The sequence below is a fragment of the Geotrypetes seraphini genome, chromosome 7, assembly GCF_902459505.1.
Source record: "Geotrypetes seraphini chromosome 7, aGeoSer1.1, whole genome shotgun sequence".
Taxonomy (NCBI): domain Eukaryota; kingdom Metazoa; phylum Chordata; class Amphibia; order Gymnophiona; family Dermophiidae; genus Geotrypetes; species Geotrypetes seraphini.
The window spans coordinates 94,267,052-94,288,801 of record NC_047090.1 but is presented as its reverse complement, the minus strand read 5'-3'; the positions used below and the strand labels follow the sequence as shown (position 1 = coordinate 94,288,801).

Sequence of the window (21,750 nt, the reverse complement as noted above, 5' to 3'; positions counted from 1 at the left end):
GGGCACTATATCAGAACTTAATGGGCAAAGGCTAACTCTGCCCCTGAAATGCCGCCAACATAGCCGGCCTTGAGTTAGGCGCTAAGGCCTGATTCTGTATAGGATGCCGGTATCAGCGGCCGCTTAAGAAGCAGCCACTGATCGCTTGTCATAGAAACATAGAAACCTGATGCCAGATAAAGGCCAAATGGCCCATCTAGTTTGCCCATCCACAGTAACCATTATCATTATTTCTTTCTCTCTCCGAGAGATCCCATATGCCTATCCAAGTCCCTCTTGAATTCAGACACAGTCTCTGTTTCCACCACCTCTTCCGGGAGACTGTTCCACGCACCTACCACCCTTTCTATAAAAAAGTATACCTCTTAACTTCATCCTATGCCCTCTCATTGCAGAGTTTCCTTTCAAATGAGAGTTGACTCATGCGCATTTACATTAAGTAGGTATTTAAAAGTTTCTATCATATCTCCCCTCTCTCGCCTTTCCTCCAAAGTATACAGATTGAGATCTTTAAGTCTGTCCCTGGCGTCCTATGCAGAATCGGGCCTACCCTCCCAGACAGACGCTTGAAATGCAGGCCTACATTTCAGGCGTCTGTCTCCTGTCTATGGAGACATGGCGGTTCACTTAAGCCCGCCCAAAGCTACTTCTGGGCAAAGCCAGGCGCATGCCCAAGCGTACCTGCATTTCTCTGTAGATGCGCCACAGATGCCTTCCTCGCAGGCATCCTTCCTCGGCATTTTAATTGGGAAGAACGGTATGAAAATCAGCCTCTAACTGCGAATTTCAGCAGCACTTAGCTGGTTAAGTGCCATAGAAAATTTATTTGATCTATTGGGATTTATTAACCACCGTCTTTCGTGATGAGATTCACCCAATACACTGAATAGTAATCAGGTACTCTTAAGTATTTTTCCTAGCTCTTCTGGCAGGCTCACAATCTAACTGTGATACCTGGGGCAATGGGGGGATTACAAGTGACTTGCTCAGAGTCACAAGGAGCAGGCTGTGATCAAACGCACAACATCAGGGTGCTGAGGCAGGAGCTCTAACCACTAGGCCACACCTTGCAATTTAATTGGCCCCAAACAAGCAATTTAACCGGTCAGTGGCTGACTATCACTTTGAATATCGGCCAATAAGTTTATAGAACAGCTCCTAAACGCAGTTACATGTGTAACTGTAAGTTGCTGCCAAAACTTACATCATTTAAGGGTCATTATTAGAGTGTAAGTGACTGCTCTAAACAAGCAAAGTCTTGCAATACATACAATACAGGTGTCACATCATCACAACTGAGCCGATGGTTCTTCTTTCTCTGATGCTGCAGGAGTATAGTGACTGTTCTAAATGAGTGAGGTCTTGCAATACAAGTACGTATAGTATTTTGTATTAAAGTTTTTGGGTTGTGGAACGAATCGTCCGAGTTTCCATGATTTCTTATGGGGAAATTCGCTTGGATACACGAGTGCTTTGGATTGCAAGCATGCTTCTGGAACGAATTATGCTCGTAAACCAAGCTTTGAGTGTATTTGTTAGTATCATCCTGATCTTTGTACCCTCTTCAGCAAGCTAGCATAGATAATAATCTGATTGCTTTAAAATGCATACTGCAAACATCTCAGGCTTTAAGGTTTAAGACACAAAGATTTCCCTTGACCTTTGGATTGCACAGTTGTTGAAAACTATAACATTTCTAGGATTGGAGGGGAAGAAAATACCCTATAAATAATTTACAGAGCTAATACAAAAGGAAGAAATTGTACATTTGACCTGATTTTCTCTTTTTCGCTTGGCTTTTCAGGCACAACATTTACTTCAAATATGGGGAGCACAACTCCCATAAAAGTGTTTGGTGCCATACTTGGATGCATTGCTTTGTTTGTCATTGGGATTGTCATTGGAAGATTTGCCCTAGCACCTGAGGTCCCCAGCTGGCTACACAGTATGAGCAATGATGGAGACCCGAGCAACAGTCAAAGACTTATGAAGGAAATCCAAGCCGAGAACATAAGGAAGAATTTAGAGTAAGTGGGCCTTACATTTTTTTTATTGAACTGAGGTAGTGTGATGGGGAGGGGGGGGATATTTATTTAATTTTATACCATTCTCCCAGAGGAGCTCAGAGTGGTTTACATGAATTTATTCAAGCACACAAGTATTTTTCCCTGTCAGTCCTGGCGGGCTCACAGTCTATCTAGGGTACCTGGGGCAATGTGGGGGTTAAGTGACTTGCCCAGGGTCACAAGGAGCAACCTCAGGGTGCTGAGACTGTAGCTTTAATCACAGCGCCACACTCTCCTTTGCTGCAGCAAGTCTGAAACACAGAGCAGGAAATGGATTTTTCTGGATATTCATGAGATCTGATTCATTTTGAGCCAAGTGATATCAAATTTAAAGGTGAGGAGTTGCCTAGTGGTAGAGCTATGCTTCAGCACCCTGAGGTTGTGGAATCAATTTGTCCAACTAAATTCTACTTAAGAGATAATAAGGCATGAAAATAAATAAAAGTTTCTTGACTCAAATTCTTGATTCAAATACTTTTCAAACCAAAAATTTAATTTAATTGAACAGGGGAAAAAGCCTCAGGGCACGGCTCTGGGCTTCATTGTCCTCACAGACCTTATCAGTGCCTCATCACTGGCATAACATCCCCCCCATTATAATTTAAATGCTAAACCTTGAGGTGACTCAGTTTGACTCTGTGCAAAAAAAACCCCTCATTCAATAAATGATTAAATAAACTGACAACTTAACTGTGTGCTCCAATCTTCAGTCTGATCCTTCAGTGTTCTAACATCAAATAGATCCCTTTGCCAACAGCAGCCGGTGTTTTGCATAAAAAGCTGCTTCATGGAAAAATGGGATCTAAAGTTAATAAAAAATGTTGTCAGAACTTTGTCATTTCTCTTCAGTCAATATTAAACATGCCAATTGATTGGTAAAAGTCACTTACTTGATTTGGTGTGACCACTCTCAGAAAGTGGATGACTAGGGCCAAGGCAGGATTAATTTGTCGGGGGCCCCTAGGCACACAAGTCCACTGGCCCCCTTGCCCCGCCTCACTCTACCATGCCCTGCCCCATTCCATACCCCTGCCCCGCCCCATTCCACACCCCCGCCCTGTCCCCATTTATTTACCCATTTTCTTATTTACTTCTTTATTTTCACTTTATTTCTTTTATTTTAAAATTCAAAACAAACAACAAAGTTTACCATACTGGTGCAGTTTTTCTTCTATGCAATCTCCAAACATCTCTGACCAAATCCCCCCTTTCTTCATAGAGGAAGAGATCTTCAGCTGGCAGGGCTTTGGGAAGCCCACCAATTTATATTTTGCATTTGGGTAGGAGGCATGGGGCATGGCGGGAAGAAAATTTAGTGCCTATCATTTTATTGGACCCTGTAACAGCAGTACAGTTTACTGACCTGAAGAAAGCAGTTTTATCTCTGAAAGCTAAACTAAACCTTAAGTTTATATACCGCATCCTCTCCACGGAAGTGGAGCTCGGCACGGTTTACAAGAACTTAAAATATATGAAGAGAAAGGAAAAAGTTTACATGAGCTTATATATAGAATGGAAGAGTAAGGGGGAAAATAGAATTACATGTTAGAGAAGAGTCAAGTTTTCAGTTGCTTGCGGAATATTTGGAGAGAGCCCAGGTTCCGCAATGGGATAGTAAGGTCGTTCCAGAGACTAATTGAGAAAGCTAATTGAGAAATGTATTAGTCCAATAAAATGGTGAGCACTAAATTTTCTTTCTGTCATGCCTCATGCCTCCTACCCAAATGCAAAATATAAATACAGTGGAACCTTGGTTTGTGAGCATAATTCGTTCCAGAAGCATGATCGTAAAACAAAGTGCTCGTATATCAAAGCAATTTTCCCCATAGGAGTTAATGGAAATGCAGGCGATTCGTTCCACATCCCAAAAAGCCCCCCCCCCCCCCCCGAGGCCACTGGCGCACTTCCACCCCACCCCAGGAACCGGCTTCGCCCACCCCACCCCCGAAAACTGGCATCACTCCCTCCAGTTCCCCCAACTCTTACCGCAATCAGGCATACAGCACCAGCATACAGCACCAACCCATAGGATGTGCTGGTGCCGAAAGAGCCTGCCGCCTGACAGTGATCTCTGCTAGGCTTTGAGTATCTGCGCATGCTCAAGTTCTTCTGGCTCCAGCTCTCTCCAAGATTCTAATGAGATTCTCAGAGAAAACGAGAATCTCATTAGAATCTTGGAGAGAGCAGGAGGCAGAAGGCCTTGAGCATGTGTAGATGCTCATGGCAAAGCAGAGATCACTGGCAGAAGGCAGGCTCTTTCGGCACCGGAAAATCCTGTGGGTTGGTGCTGCGTGGCAGTGCCCAATCATGGTAAGGGTTTGGGTGGGCGGATGGGCGGGGCGATGCTGGTTCTCGGGGGTGGGGGTTCGCATATCGAGCCAATGCTCGGTTTGCGAGGCAAGATTTGTGAGATTATTTTGCTCGTCTTGCAAAACACTTGCAACCATGTTACTCGCAAACCAAGGTTTGACTGTACCTAAGTTGGTGGGCTTCCCAAAGCCCTGTCAGTTGAAGATCTCTTCCTCTATTTCAGCAGTCAGAACTCTTCAAGCTTTGCAGCTGGCGGCAGCTGCAGTGCTTGGAGATTACTGGCTTCCAGACTGGAGGAGGTGGTTTTCAGCCCATAAGAGTTGCCATACTGGGACAGACTAAAGGTCTACTAAGCCCAGTATCCTGTTTCAAACAGTGGCCAATCCAGGTCACAATTATCTGGGAAGATCCCCCCCCCCAAAAAAACAACAACAACATCAACAAAACAGATTTTATGCTGCTTAACCTAGAAAAAAACAGTGGATATTCTCAAGGTTTTATAGACTGGCTCACCCAAATTTCTAATCTCGGTTTATACTCAAGTTATCCTTTTTTCCTCCTTTTTTGGGGGGGAGATCACCTTGGTTTATATTTGAGTATATACGGTAATATGCATAGTTGCCTCCAGTTTATGTGGGCTGCTAGAATATTAGCCCATTAGGGCTTGATTTTATAACAGGATGCCTATGTGAGAACTCCTAAACGTTCCTAATTTAACCCTATTTTATAAAGCCAATGTAGGAATCTACGAGACTTTATAGAGAACAGATTCTCATATCCAGAACCATTACTAGTACTATTCGAATTACACTGGCTGCCGATAACCAAACAAATTGAATTTAAGCTGCTTTGTCTAGTCTTTAAAGCCTGGCATCTTCCAAAATATCTGTAAAAGAAACTGGCCAGATATCAACCTAATGTAGCTCTAAGATCATCTCAACATGATCGATTTGAAATCTCAGGCCTGAGAGATATAAAATTACATTCAACTAGAAAGAGCCTTTTCATATGTGGGTCCTAGTCTATGGAACTCCATACTTCAAGGATTCATTGAAGAAATCCCCTACCTTTCCTTCCAGAAACAATTGAAATCAACTCTGTTCCACCAACACTATGGAACCCTAGGCGATTACTCGCCAAAGTCTGAGTATGAGCGTTTAGCAATCACATCAATGACTCTAATTCTTACTGATCTTTGTGTCTCTGATTCTCTTATCTTCATTACCCCTGCCCTCTTTCTCATCTCCTGCGCTTTCATGCCCTCTATCGACCCTTTTGGCTTACTTCTATCCTCTGATGGTTTGTAAACATGTAACTCCTATCCCTAATGTATTTTAGAGGTTTTTTTTGTCTTTTTTGTAACCTCCATTTCTATTGTAGTAGTATTGTAAACTGTTTAATGCTCATGTACTAGCAGTATATCAAATGTAATAATTCCAATCAAATCCAATTAGGGCACAAATGCTGATGCACACATTTGCGCCTGCTCTAACAATGGTATAAATATGTACACATATGCATGTACATTGCAGCCCAGCCTCCTTTCTCCCCCAGACTACCACCCCAAGATGGCCCATGTGGAGACTGGGCAAAGCAGTTTTACACACTTTTATATAGTCATGCAATTTTATGTGTCTTTTTTCATATCTACAATAAACTTACATGTGGAAAAAGCTTTATAAATGTATTCCTTTAGGTGATAATTCGCTGCAGGTACATATGCAGAAATAACACATGCATTTTGCAACTCAGAGAGAAATAACTTCACATTGTTGGAAGGTGACTGGGGGTAAACATGCCTCCAGGAATGCTATTTTTAACTAGGCTCATAACATATGCCTTATGACAGCTCATGTATAATTAAATGTCCCAGGTAAATAATTGTGAAAACTGTTCTCAGTAACTATAGTTGATTTAATAGACTTTAAGACTCATAAAACTCAAGTTACTTTCCAATTATCTAAGGCTACCTGCGCTGAGCCAGCGGAAAGCAACTTTTTAATTCTAAATGTAAAACAAGTTTGTTGTAGTAGTAATTTACAAGGTCATTTGAAGATGCAATCTCATTTTAAAATATTCCTCTGCTCTGGCCTTCGAGGCCTTGAAGGATATAGTTTGGGAAAGGGGGGCAAGGAGGCATCATTCCACCAAACACTCCATGATATAAGCATGGATAGGAGTGCCTCCCACCCCTCAAATGGTCCAGCATTTCCCTTCTGTCTCCTCTTTACCACTTTCCTGTCCAGCATCTCCCCTTCTTGCCTCTTCCTTCCCTCAAACCTTCTCAATACCCATTGTCATGGCTGCAAGAATCTATAGTAAAATTAAGTGGAATATACCTACCAGCCCTACCCTCTGATGTACATTCCACTCTGCCAATGGAGTATGACTGGCAGAGCCTTGCAGGGTGCTTTTGTATCATGACTTGAAGGCAAGGAGTAGACCATGGGGGAAGGAGGGGCTTCCAGGAAGCATTGGAACTCAGTGTTGGGGGGGGGGGGGTTGGCAAAATGGGGAGGAGCCAAGAGGAGAGAGAAGGGAAATGCTGGACCATGTGGGAGGGGACTAAAAGATGTATGATGGACCGTGTTGGGAGAAGGGGGTAGGGAAGAGAGTCTGGAACTGCTGCATACAGAAAGGAGATAATAGTAAAATAGAGGGAAGATGAAGGATTAGGGGTAGAGAAACAAGGAGGCTAGCGAAAGAAGAGGGGGACTAACTGGAGGATGGTGAGGATGGCAGAAGGGAGTATCAGGTTCAAAGAAGGGCTTTATATTAGAGCTGGAAGCAGGAGGGTGGTGATGGGAGAAGAGGTTAAATTAGGCAAATGGTGGGAATGGGAGAAGGGGCTGAGCTGCAGAGACTGGAGTTGGGGCTGAATTAGGAAAAGGGAGATGAACTTGAGGAAAGCTATAAAAACACGCCTCTTCCCCTGATCCTGTGCCAATCCAAATCCCCTGGACCCTCTGACAAAGGGCCCCAAATGCTCCACTATCTTGAGTCTCAAAGTTGATGAGCTCCGTCCTATGTCTGACCATACCACATTCTATCATACAATGTTCTACCACACTATGTCATACTGTTCGCTACTGTCTTTCTATACCATACTATACGCCATATTTACCATACTGTGTATACCACACTGTCTGTCTTGCTACAATCTCTTATGCCATGGTTGCTGCACAATGTTTGCCATTCCATGTCCTCCATACTATGTTTGTCATGCACGCTTGCCTTACCACTTTGCCAGGTCATGTCATACTATATTAACCACGCTTTATAAAACTGTTTGCCATGCTGTGTTGTCGCACCGTAGTCACCATGCTCACCGTTTCAAGTTTTACCATGCTGTTAGCTAAGTTTACCATGCTTCGGAACCTGAGTGCTCTCCTACCCTTCCGCAAACATCTGAAAACCTGGCTTTTCCCAAAAACCTAACTCTCCCTCCTCTTCCGACATCCTAGCCCGCTAACACTCTTCCTTCTCCGATCTTCACCCAACCCTTCCTTGGAGTTCCTTTCTCATTACAATTCCTGTAAACCATGCCGAGCTCCACAAATGTGGAGATGGCGCGGTATATAAACCCAAGATTTAGTTTAGTTTAGTTTAGTTTATCTGTTACAATATTATATCTGAGAATGCAGCACCCTGGTTGGCGCTATAGCCTAGGCACCCTGAGATTGTGCATTCAGGCCCACGCTGCTCCTTGTGACTTGGATGGGTCACCTGCTCCCCCCTTGTCATAGGCACATTGGATGGACTGTGAAACTACCAGGACAGTCAGGAAATTATGCTTGAATACCTGAATAAATTCATGTAAAACTCTGATCTCCCTTCAGAGAATGGTATAGAAAAATGAAATAAATAAATAAGATCATTCAAAATTTACCACTCTTTTAGTACAATTGAAATATTTGTTTCTATTAAACAAATATTTTATAAACGCTTATTTTTCTACACTTGTAGACAGAGAATGGTCAACTTTTAAGCCCATCTCTGCCTATGAATTGAAACCTTTACTTAAACAAGTTGCATCAAGATACCTGTCCTACAGGTTTGTTGAAAAATCCTCCTTTGGATTTCATATATTGGTTAGTTTATTGTATCAATTTGATCTTAACTTAGGGATGTTTTTTCACCATGTGTGGGTGACTTGTTTTGGCTCTGATACCAAATTAAATCTATCCCAGGTTACTAATTTTCAACCTGTAGCTAGTATATCTTTCTTTACCAAATTAATAGATTTTGTGGTGAGTTCTCTGACTACATATCAAGTCTAATTTTATTATATGATAGCCCAAATGGCTTTCAAAGTTATCATAGCATAGAAACACTTTTACTAATTTCAACATCTGCAATAAAGTATATGATGTGTAGATATAAATGAATGATTTTGCTGCAATTTGGTATATAAGCAACTTCTGATACTGTCAGTAATGAGAAATTGCTTACTAGGTTGTCAGAGTTTGGTTTTACTGATGCTGTGTTAAGTGGTTTGATTCATTTTTGAGACATAGACAACATTTTGTTTTGAAAGATGGGACTTCGAGTCTCGCGAGGCTGCCCCATGAAGTCTTGGCAGCCATTTTGAACCTTATTATACCGGCAGCAGTCTAGCAGTGTCAAGGGCAGGAAAGAGTCAGGCTCTTTCCTGCTCCTGAAGAAGCCACTAGACCACTAGGGATGGTAAGGTATGGCACAGAGGGAGTTGGGTTGGCGACAGGTTTGCATCATGAGGGGGGGATGGGTAGGTGAGGAGAGAGATGGCAGGGGGAGAGACAGCTGGACAGACAGATGGCAGGGAGAGAAGGAGGAAGGGAGACAGGGGTGTAGCAATGAGTGGTCCTGGCAACCCAACCCGCCCATTCGCTAGCCCAGCAGCAAAGAACTTCAGTGAAGCATGCTGGGTTCTGCAGTCCCTGCTTCTTCTCTTTACTCTCACCAGCCATCTTCAATGGGTCAGAGTCAGTGGCAGCCTGCTAGTAACCCCTCTTCTCTTCACTGTTATAATTTCCTATTTATGCCCAGGAAAGACGTAACAGAAGAGAGGCTTCTCGGTTACCGGCAGGCAGCCTGTAGCAATGGCTGCTGCTGACTCTGACCCGTTGAAGCCAACTGGTGGAGAGTGATAAGAGGGAGGTGCAGGGACCACGGGAGCCCAGCTTGCTCCACTGACACATGCAGGAGAGTTAATTGTAAGTGTGATGGGGGACGGATAGGAAGGAAACTGCAAAGGGGTAAAGAGGGGCAAGAAAGGGAAAATGTTACTATGGGGTACAGGAGAGGGAGAAAGAGAGGGAGAAATGTTGGCGAATAGGGGTACATGGAGAGAGGGAGAAATGTTAAAAAATTATGGTGGAAAGAAGGAAGGGAGAGATGTTTGACCCAGGGCACAAAAGAGAGGGGAGGGAGATGGTGGCTAGTTGGAGAGAGGCATAAATGTTGGACATGGCAGAGAAAGGGAGAGAATGCAGCATAGGTGAAGGGAAGAGAGAGATATTAGACCAAGGGTGCAAGGGAGGGAGAAAGAGAGGGAGAGATGTTGAACATAGGAGTGTATGAGAGGGAGGGAGGGAGAGAGAGAACCACAACAAGTGTTAATTTTTAATGTAGTGATTCTAATATATGTAATCATCCAAAAATACTCAACACTGCATATACATATCAATTGTATGAATAATACTACCACTCAAAAAAATGGAGAAAAGACCTCAGTGTCATATAAGGGTATTCAGAAAACTTAAACACCCCTACAGACAACCCTGTATCAACAGCCAGTTGAAACAGGAAGATACATTCTCGGTCTGAAAAACCCCATTTGTTTCTCAATCTCCATTTAAAGTATGCAATTCTCAATACTCAAAAGAAAAGCAAGAAAAACTGTGTAGTAATAAATCTATGGTGAAAAAACCCACACTTATCTGAAAGCAATGATTTGCAGTCAGGTGTTAGAAGCAGAGAAAACGCTGAGCAGATCCAATGCTAAAAAGTTTGCGGCTACACACTCAGTCTCAGAATTTCCAACAGGGCCCCTGTTTCGTCGAAGCTTCCTCAGGGAAATGCCTTTGATCCTGGGCAGAATCTGTTTATCCAGACTGCAGGATGTCAGTCATGCCAGTTGTGCCAACCCATGTGTCTTCATAGCATACTTCAAGGGATAAAGCCATGGGCCATGAGTCGCTTTATTCCCTTCTGTAAACATGTCAGCTGGCCACCAGCTAAAGACAAACTCTGGAACTTCAAAAGTAGCTTCTATAAAGCTATGGCAAGGGTGTAGGTAGATTTTGTGTATTTATGTGGCCAAGTGTATAACAAAATTTCAACTGTGGCTAAAACACTCTTCAGACCTTCCCCAGATAAACTCTAATTAACACATAAAGTGGGAGGTCCCAAAACGATTTCAAAATGAGTAATATCTTATTTTCTCACGGGCCTCAGTGGTACCGTCTGCATGCCACTAAACTTTTAGAACATGCAGAGCAAATGGCACCCCTAATCGTCATTGGTCACTTATATTTTTTATCATTTTTCATAAATAGTTTATATTTTAAATATATATATATATCGGTACTTATCTTTAGCTACGCGGATGGGGGTAAGCACTCCGACGTAGACTACGTTTCGCCCCGCAGGGCTGTATCAAGGAAATCCCCCTCAAATAGACCAGCTCATGCTCCCCGCGTTAGAGTTTAAAGACTAACGCGGGGAGCATGAGCTGGTCTATTTGAGGGGGATTTCCTTGATACAGCCCTGCGGGGCGAAACGTAGTCTACGTCGGAGTGCTTACCCCCACCCGCGTAGCTAAAGATAAGTACCGATATATATATATTTAAAATATAAACTATTTATGAAAAATGATAAAAAATATAAGTGACCAATGACGATTAGGGGTGCCATTTGCTCTGCATGTTCTAAAAGTTTAGTGGCATGCAGACGGTACCACTGAGGTCCATGAGAAAATAAGATATTATTCATTTTGAAATCGTTTTGGGACCTCCCACTTTATGTGCCAAGTGTATAACGACATTCAAACCTTTCAGCTTACCTTTCCAAAGATTAGCGCTACTGTACTCGACCACTGAATAGTTAATTCAAAATGGCCGCAGCTTGTTCCTATCTCATTTAAATACACTCACCCAGCCTGGACTGCTGATGATGACATTTAGAACAGGGAAGGGAAAATTAACTGGAAAAACTTAGTTACTAAATGCTATGTTATGCCCTCCATAAAAGCTTACCCCAGGATATTAAAGAGCATAAATTTGGGGTGTATGCTCTATTCCCCTTTCTTTCTTTCCCCTCTAGACTGTTTCCTATCAACTTCTTCTTTATCCTTTTCTTTTACATCCTGATCCCTCCCTCCTCTACTTTCATGCTGGTTGTTATCTTGAGTCTTTGTGTGGTTTTTTTTTCATGTTAATTATGGAGTTTCTTTCTAAATATTTTTTATTAGTATTTGTACACCGCATTGATCTATGTGTTGGAAAATAATGGTATACCAAGAAACAATAAATCACCTCTTCTCTTGCCCTCAGCCCCCAACCTAATGCTCATGATCCCTAGCATCAGACTCGGCCACTGCTCCACAGCTCATCCTCTCACTCACACATCCCCTGGCACATATCATTTTGGTGATTTCTTTCTTTTCTTTTCTTTTTTCTTAATAATTCTTTATTGATTTTCCATACTTCAAAAGTGCAATACATGAATATATAACACATAAAACATCAATTTAAGCACATCCACTTACAATTATATATATAACTACTCATTTTCTCCCACCCCCACTCAATGATTATACAATAAAACATAACGACATTTATTTGCCCAGTAACCCTCTTCATATTAATAATATCTTCCCACCCTTCCTCCCACCCCAAGTGTAACTACTCTAGGGTTAAATTAGGACTGAAATATCCCCCCCCCACCCTATTTTGGATATGTATAAAAGTAGACAAAACCTGACTTATAATCAGAGACCTGCTATAGAGAAGTAACATACAATGCCAACGGACCCCAAACCAATTTAAAAAGAATATTGTGCCCCAGACTTTCTGCATTCATTTTCTCATATCCATAGCTGGAGCACAGATTAGCCCACCAGAAAGGGAAATTCAGGCAATCATAGTTTTTCCAGTTTCGGGTTATCATCTGCATTGCTATCCCAGTCATTATAAGGAAAAGATGGCATTTATATCTATCTAAGGGGGGTTTAACATGTAATAATGTTCCGCTTATGACCGCCTTATACGTAAGTGGAATTGGTGAATCTAATATAATGTTAATTTTCCCCCATATTGACTTCCAGAAGCTGAGTATCAAAGGACAATAGAACAGATGATCCAGTGTCCCAATATCTAAATGACAGTGCCAGCATCCATTAGACTTAGAACTATCTAACTTGTTTAACCTAACAGGAGTCCAAAAAGATCTATGTAACAGAAAAAAACACGTTTGTCTCATAGATGCTGATGCTGTACATTTCATCCTTCAAGTCCTCATTCCCTCTCTCTTCCCCTTCTTCAGACTGAACTTCTCAGCCTCATCCACCCATTCATAAAGGCTTTTTCTGTTCTCTCACCTACATTTACCTCTGATAGATATTCCTTGCCCTCAGTTAGCCCTACCCCAGTTTCAATCCTTGTCTCATTCCCTCTAAGGCTGACACTCATGCTCTTTCTTTCTCTCTCTGTCCCCCTCATGATGCAGTTTCTTTCTCTCTCTCTCTCTCTTTGTTCCCCTCCTCAAGCAGCTTCTTTCTCTCTCTCTCCTGTCTTTCTGCAAAAGTAATGTAGCCCTGGCTTTGCCCACACATGGCTTGCGGGCTCCAGCCAGCCCTTCAGGGTCAGGCGTCTTGAAAATCAGGGCTCACAAAAAAGATGGCAACAAGTCACTCACTGGCCAATCTTACTGTCTCTCAAACTTGGGGGTAGGCCAGGGCTGGATAAATCCAGTAGGCTGGAGGATTGCAATTCTAGGATCTTAGTCACTGCACCCAGCTTCTCCCCTACTGGATTTAAAGAATCAGGCAGAAGCAAATGTGCAACTGAAACAAGCTAGAACTCTTTAAATTGATTACAGATGCCAAATTTAACTACAGTATTTACAATTTCCCTTATTGTTAGCAGTCATCAGATTCTAAGGTTCTAAGGTGTAAAGCTAGCTATCCTCTTCATAATCTCTAATTTCTTATTATGTCCTTCCCTCATTTATTGAATTATCTGTAAACCGTGTCGAGTTCTATCTTTATGGAGATGATGCGGTATACAAACTTAAGGTTTAGTTTAGTTTAGTTTCTCTTTCTTTTTTTCTGTTATCACCAGTCACATCCAATTCATGATCATTGTACCTCTCAATCCCCTGGGATCCCCTGGCTGAGTATAAAGTCCAAATATCTCTTCATCTGTGAACCTGGTTGGGTTTCTTTTCCTCCCCTCCCTTGCTGTTTGCTCTGCTGCAAACCCTATTAGCACTTTCTCCCTGCAGGTAATCCAAGTTTCCAAGTTTATTTATAATTTGGTATACCGACCATCAACAAGTATCTGGCCGGTTTACAATACTAAAATATAAAAAAAATATAAAAAACTTAAAAAATAAAATAGGGCAGATTGTAGGCTGGACAAGGACGAAGACATAAGCAAGTTGGATAGAACAGGAACTGGAGGTAGAGGAGGATTATAAATTACATAAAAAAATTAAAATAAAAGGGAGGGAAGAGGGGAAGGAAAGGAAAAACCAAGGGGGAAGGGAGGTAACATAGTAGATGACAGCAGATAAAGACCCGAATGGTCCGTCCAGTCTGCCCAACCTGATTCAATTTTAATTTTTTTTCTTCTTAACTATTTCTGGGCAAGAATCCAAAGCTCTACCTGGTACTGTGCATGGGCTCCAACTGCTGAAGTCTCCGTCAAAGCTCACTCCAGCCCATCCACACCCTCCCAGCCATTGAAGCCCTCCCCAGCCCATCCTCAACCAAAAGGCCATATACAGACACAGACCGTTGAAGTCTGCCCAGTTCTGGCCTTAGTCCTTCAAGCTTTACTTTTTACTTATTTACTTCAAAATTTGAAAAGAATGGCATTATGGTAGGCATCTTGAAACAAAAAAGTTTTAAGTGTAGTTTTAAATTTGGGGAGAGAGTCTCCCTCAACACTGGGGCTCTGGCTGGAGAAATAGGATAACCAGAAGCCAGAAATCTGCTCGCTCATCCCCTTTTATATCATCTACATTACATATACAACCTAACCTTCATAGGACTTCCACTCTGTCCTCTACACAATGCAACATTTTTTTCCTAACCTCATCTTACAATACATCATTATATTTCTTTATCCTAAAGAAACATAGCATCCCTACCTTAATAAGAGTTTGCTCCCTTAAACACTACTCCCTTCGTCTGATTATGAATTTACTTCTGAAATTCTCATATCAATGTGATAATGAAGTTCTATTCCCCCTCCCCCCCCCTTTGGCAGCACATTAATATTCATCAATACTGTGGTTTTTTCCAATTTGATAATAAGGTTTTAACCCCCATTAGCAGCACATTGCCTTGCTTTTAGTTCTCCTGTGTTCCTCTCCAATGTGACAACAGGGCATTGCCCCTATTAGCAGCACATTCAAATGTTTTCCCTTCTTCCCATTACCATATCCTAAATAATTAGGAAATGAGAATACATCATTCTTGGCACTTTGCTTTAACTTCACCATTAGTATACTCCTTTTATTCTCATAACACAATATTCAGATAGTATTATTCAACCACTTAACTTTATTTTAACTCATTATCATTTTATCAACATTCTGTCTTTAACAGCGCTATTAACATTTAGCCAATAGCTCTTACTTTGCGAGGTAGTATCTGTACACATTCTGTTCCCTAACCAAGAATTAACACAATATTTCTTCATTTAGTAAATTGACATACAGGCTTTAACTCAGTCCAATTTTCAACTGCTTTACCCATACTATAAGGGGCCAGATATTTTCACTAAAGATCCCCCAGGATGTCTATCCACTATGACCACAAAATGCTTCTGTATTGTTTGCTCAATTGCCAGTCAAGCCACTGCTGCTGTACCACTTCATGGTAACTGGCATCTTCTGGGCTGTAGTCCTTGCAATGCGATTGAAAATTTCTTCTCAAACCCAGGCCTCCCTCTGGACTGTAACTACCATGACATGAAGAGAAATGTATGGGTACCACAGTTTCTATAGTTCCCATATGAACCAAAGTTTTCATGGGTCCCACACTAAGTGTCAGAGGTAGTGCTTAGCTTTGCTAAATCTCAGATGTTTTTCCTCTCCAGCCCTCCTGGGCTCCACCCAAGGGTCTCGAAGGTACTCCCCAGGTATAGGCATGCTCATTCAAGAAACAACCCTTTCTCTGGTAATCCCAGGAGGCATATATATCCATTTTCCAGAGAGGCTGTCCTGGTCTTGGCATCTCGTACCAGCCTGTTAACTGCAGGGCTCCTCACTGTCCACTGACAGAGATGCCAGTTCTTCTTTCTGCTCCTCTTGAGGGCTCCCACTTCCCCAGGTGGATCAGGTTCCAATTTCTAGCCCCACCACATCTGGGGATGAGGGTCTAGGGTATCTTAGAGTGGTCAGGGCTCCTCTCACCTGACCACATCCTCTTGGTGGTTCCAGCCTCTTACTCTCTTTCTTCCAGATCTCTGACCCAGAAGGTCCCAGTCCCAAAGTTTTGGTCCCCCATAACAAAACCCCCTTAGATGATTTCAGGAGACTGGGTTTGCTACTCCCCTCACTGGTCTCCCCTCTGGTCTCATATCCAGAAGTCATCTCCTGTCTCAAAGAGAGGTTTGTAACTCCAGCCAATTTTTTTGCTGGAAGAATTTCTTTGTACAAGTCTGGCAACATAGTTGGATGTGTATCTCTGCTTCCTGGGCTCCACACCCATCACACAGGACTTCCATACTCGACAGAAATCTTTTTAGTTTTATGCCCACTTTCTATATGTATAAGGTGACCATACGTCCCATTTTGAACGGGACTGTCCCGTTTTCAGACCTCCTGTCCTGTTGTCCCCACAGACAGCTTTGGGACGCTGAAATGTCCCATTTTCAGGGACAGCGTCCCTGGCTGGCCCAGAACGTCCTCTCCGACGTCAGAATTGACGTCGGAAAGAAGACTTCCTGTTGGGTTTAGCAGCTGTAGCGGCAGAGCAGTAAGAGCAGCAGACAGGGGGAAAGATGGGGAGGCTTTTTTTTTTTTTTTTTGCGGCAGGGAGGGAAGGAGATAGGTAGGCAGGCTTTGGCCAGGGAGGGAGGGAGGGAGAGAGGTAGACAGGCAGGCAGGCTGGCTTGGGGGAGTGGGGGTGGGACAAAGAGTGGAAGGCAGTGAGAGGGACATAGGAAGGAGGCACTGGGGGCACTAAAGACATGGGAAGGGGCACTAAGGACTTGGGAAGGAGGCACTGGAGGCAATAAAGACATGGGAAAGAGGCACTGGGGGCACTAATGACATGGGAAGGGACACTAAGGACTTGGGAAGGAGGCACTGGGGGCACTAAAACATGGGAAGGAAGTACTGGGGGCACTAAGGACAGGAAGGGGCACTAAGGACATGGGAAGGAGGCACTGGGGGCACTAAAGACATGGGAAGGAGGCACTGGGGGCACTAAAGACATAGGAAGGGGCACTAAGGACACAGGACGGAGGCACTGGGGGCACTAATGACATAGGATGGAGGTACTGGGGGCACTAAGGACACAGGATGGAGGCACTGGGGGCACTAAGGACATGGGAAGGAGGCTCTGGGGGCACTAAGGACATGGGAAGGAAGGAGGGAGGGAATAGAAAGGGACAATTGTTGGGCCTGAGTGCAGAAAGAAAGAAACAAAAGAAAGAATACACAGACAGAAGGAAACGCAACCAGAGACTCATGAAATCACAAGACAACAAAGGTAGAAAAAATGATTTTATTTTTAATTTAGTGATCAAAACGTGTCAGTTTTGAGAATTTATATCTGCTGTCTATATTTTGCACTATATTTGTCTATTTTTCTTTAGTTACTGAGGTGACATTGCATATTTGAAAGTCATTTGCCTTGACATCTTTGAAAACCCCCCAAATATAAATGATAATTAACATTTTCTCTGCGTATAGTGTGCTTTGTAGTTTTTTAAAATTTTATGGTTCCATTATGAATTAATAAGGTATGTGTACATGAAAAATGAATGGAAGAAATTGGGGGCGGGATTGGGGGTGGGGGTTTGGCGGGGTTGGGGTGGGGCTAGGGTGGGATTGGTCCCCTTTTGGTGAAAAAAATAAATGGTCACGTTATATATGTAGCATGTTTTGTCCGTAATGTTCATGTAGTCTATCTTTCCCATAGGAGGGCCTTAAGTGACTGGGCCAATCAGGGACTTAGGCCCATTCCCAGTACATTCTGGGATATAATTTCCTCCATGCTTGAGTGGTTCAACTTTGGTCTTGGTGAGGGAGTGATCCTATGAAAACCCACAGATATCAGCAATAGTTGTGGTCAAACAACATACACAAACCAAATTTAATACTCACACTTAATTCAGTTGCAGGCAAAGCTTTCTCAAAGGGGTAGGAAAAGCCTCAGACTGGGAGCATTACAACTCTTAACAAATCTTAGAGCAGCCTGTCCTCTTTAATCAAAGGCATAAAAACCTCCCCTAAACTCCTGGTTAGTCAGAAAAATAAATCAATTGTTAGTTCATAACTTGGTACAAAACAACTAATTCAAAATATATCAATTGTTAGTTCAGAACTTAGTTCAGAACTCCTAATTCAAGCATTCAGTTGAACAGTCATTAGCTATAGTGAAGCCAACAGTGAATAATATAGCTGCAAATAATGTACTTATCTCAATATAAATGTGGATTTTATATTTGGCCTACAAAAACCCAGCAATGTACCCCCCCCCATACCATCCAATAGATATTAATTTGGTCATTGCTAGAGATGATGTGGCAAATGTCTGCCAGGATAAGGTAAGATCCTATTAAGGATGGTCATACTCTAACCATACAACAAGATCTAAGAACCAATTCATTCAAACATTTACAAACTGCACCTTTTTGAATTTGATCCTTTTTTTTCCACAGGCATCCAATGAAATTTCTTTAGGAGAAGTGTGATATAACTTTAACTTCCCCCCTCTAACAATCTTTTGCTACCATTTTCTGAAGGAGATGAAGAAATTATAAACTGATCTAGTAATCAATGTGATTTGTGAATATAACATGAATAATAATTGCCAAATCGGTATGTTCTTAGATCAAACACAACTGGGTAACCACTATGGTGTGCTACATTGCAGTCTAAATTGGTTGCATAAAGTTAGGTTACACTTGATCTATAATAATGGTCGCCAACATTTTGATGCAGATTTTTTACCAAGAAGCCCCACATTGCTGGAAGTGAACAAGATGAAATCACTTTGGTAAATCACATCCGTGAAGAGTGGGAATCATACCTCGATGGAGTTAGAATACACACTTACAATGTCTTGCTTTCATATCCAAATGCAAGTGATCCTAACTATGTAGCCATGCAATGGGAAAATGGCACTGAAACTGAACAATCTGCCAAAAAAGAAAAAATTCTGAGCCCAGATCAGGAGGACCCTAATGTTGTGAACCCATTCAATGCGTATTCACCAGCTGGGGACATTTTGGTAAGGATGACTTCAGTTTATTTTTTTCCTCCTTTCTTGCAATGTCTTCTCCAGGTTAATAAATGCAATAGAATTTGGCAGTGATATGAGTTGAGCACAACTTTTTTGAGTATTTTTGTTGCAGTGTTTTTTAATATAACCCAAAACACAAGTCATTACCACTCATGATCGTTTATTCAAATTTGATATACTGGATCTTTACCAGATCTAGGTGGTTTACAATAAAAATCTCAAAAAAATAAAAGAATACCATTACAGGATAAGACAGACCTAATACTCACACATCAAGAACACATTCAAGTTGAATACCTGAAATATTCACAGACTCGTCCAATATGTCATATCCCCTCTGTCCAGTTGGGAGCCCGCCAGAAGAAACGCCCTCTTGAATAGACTTCAGCATATTGGGGGTCTTTTACTAAGGCACGCTAGCCGATTTAGTGCACACTAAATGCTAACGCATCCATAGAATATAATGGGCGCGTTAGCATTTAGCGTGTGCTAAATTGGCTAGTGACCCCATTTTTGCAACTGGTAGAATCACCATTCATTGATCCTATAACAAGTGCTTTCTAACTTTAATGCAATGCCACTGAAAACTTTGACAATCAAATTTACCAAGGCACGTAAATCTTCAGTCTTTAACTTGTTGAGAAACTCACTAGTCTTCAGACATTAGGAAACAGTTCACAACTTTAAACCATTATCCATTATGTTTCTCAATACAACTCTCTCAACCGGTCCTCAGCGACGCCACCAGGGACTCAATAAACTTTCATAGTCCGAGGCTTTATATGTCAACTCTTTATCGGACCCTTTTAATGTGTATTTTATTTTAAATTTACTTTAATTATTTATATATAGTGTAAAAGTACTTAGCTTAGTGGTCAAATTCAGGGATAGATTAGAGAGACTGGGCCTCTTCTCCCTTGAAAAGAGGAGACTGAGAGGGGACATGATTGAAACATTCAAGATACTGAAGGGAATAGACTTAGCAGATAAAGACAGATTATTCACCCTCTCCAAGGTAGGGAGAATAAGAGGACACTCTCTAAAGTTAAAAGGGGATAGATTCCATACAAATGTAAGGAAGTTCTTCACCCAGAGAGTGGCAGAGTCTGTTATAGGGGAAAACACCCTCCAGGGATTCAAGACAAGGTTAGACAAGTTTCTGGTGAACCAGAACATATGCAAGTAAGGCTAGTCTCAGTTAGGGCGCTGGTCTTTGATCTAAGGGCCGCTGCGGGAGCGGACTGATGGCCGCGCTAGACCACTGGTCTGACACAGCAGTGGCAATTCTTATGTTCTTATATTAGGCCAACATGTTTCACCTTTGCGGTTTTTTCAAGGCAATAATCTCTTCCTGCTTAAAACAATTGTTTTAGACCACAGCTACCATCCAAAGACTACTAAGTAAATTTAAAATAAAATAAACATTAAAAGGGTCCGATGAAGAGCTGACACATAAAGCCTCGGACTATGAAAGTTTATTGAGTCCCTGGTAGATCCTCTGAGGACCGGTTGAGAGAGTTGTATTGAGAAACGTAATGGATAATGGTTTAAAGTTGTGAACTGTTTCCTAATGTCTACTAAAAACTTTGAAGCATATTATATTCAATCCGTTGCTGAAGTGTTCCTATCATATATAGGGGTTTGTGTATTGCAGGTCCAGCTCCTATATTATATTGAAGAGATAAATTACAGTTAAAATGCAGGAGCTCTGGCATAAGCCCAGTTTTAATGCTAATTCTTTTGGCTTTCATACCTTCTATGCATGCTGCTATATTTATTGTTTTCAGATACAGAACTCTTAAACTGATTAAATTCCTTATTATGCATCCTCATGGGTTATATATAATAAGCTAATAACTTATTGTGTGACCTACTGCCAGGGTGCTAAGGAATTGAACAGAGGAGAGAAAAGATGAAATGTCTGTGTAGAGTAAAGTCTGATAAGGCTAGCCTAACACCTTCTGTTTATCTTAACCTTAATCCTTTTCCAAATAACAATTTAGTTTCAGATCTGTTTGGCATCACTGAATATATAGGAGGCTTATTTATTGAACATCATTAATTTGGGATTTGGTCAATTAATGCAAATGAAACACTATTAATACGGGGGTCAATATTCAGCAGGGGCTTGTTTTATTTACTGCTGCTGGCCCTGTTTAGTTTTCAGCATTAAATATTTGTGTGTGTGTGTGAGGGGGGGGGGGGTGTGAGCCATCTAGCAGATAATTGGTTGTCAATATTCAGAACTTAACCTTCCATGGTCTAGTGCAGGGGTAGGGAACTCCGGTCCTTGAGAGCCGTATTCCAGTCGGGTTTTCAGGATTTCCCCAATGAATATGCATGATATCTATTTGCATGCACTGCTTTCAAAGCATATTCATTGGGGAAATCCTGAAAACCCGACTGGAATACGGCTCTCGAGGACCAGAGTTCCCTACCCCTGGTCCAGTGCATAAAGATATGATTCTGATTTCTGTGGTCACATTTATGCGCTAAACTTGGCCAGTTATGTTCTGAATATCGGAATTTAAGTGGCCAAGCGCTGACTCCACTCCAGAATATCCTCAACATAGCCGGTTTTCACTTCATCACTATGGCTGTGATTCTATAAATGGCGCATAGATCGACAGTGCCTAGTGGTGACTACCCAATTTCCACGCAGAACTTAAAATATTTTAATTGGCTTAA

At 42.0% G+C, this 21,750-nt stretch overlaps 1 protein-coding gene across 2 annotated transcripts in view; it reads left to right on the top strand.

Annotated features, from left to right (window-relative positions):
- The window catches only part of LOC117363922 (putative N-acetylated-alpha-linked acidic dipeptidase), a 294,479-nt gene that overhangs the window by 38,177 nt on the left and 234,552 nt on the right, over nucleotides 1-21,750 (top strand). For both annotated transcript variants that reach the window (XM_033952501.1, XM_033952500.1), the window contains exons 2-3: nucleotides 1,805-2,027; nucleotides 18,762-19,050. In XM_033952501.1, the coding sequence (XP_033808392.1) occupies nucleotides 1,825-2,027; nucleotides 18,762-19,050 (492 nt within the window). In that variant the 5' untranslated portion in view covers nucleotides 1,805-1,824. The remainder of the gene's footprint in view (nucleotides 1-1,804; nucleotides 2,028-18,761; nucleotides 19,051-21,750) is intronic.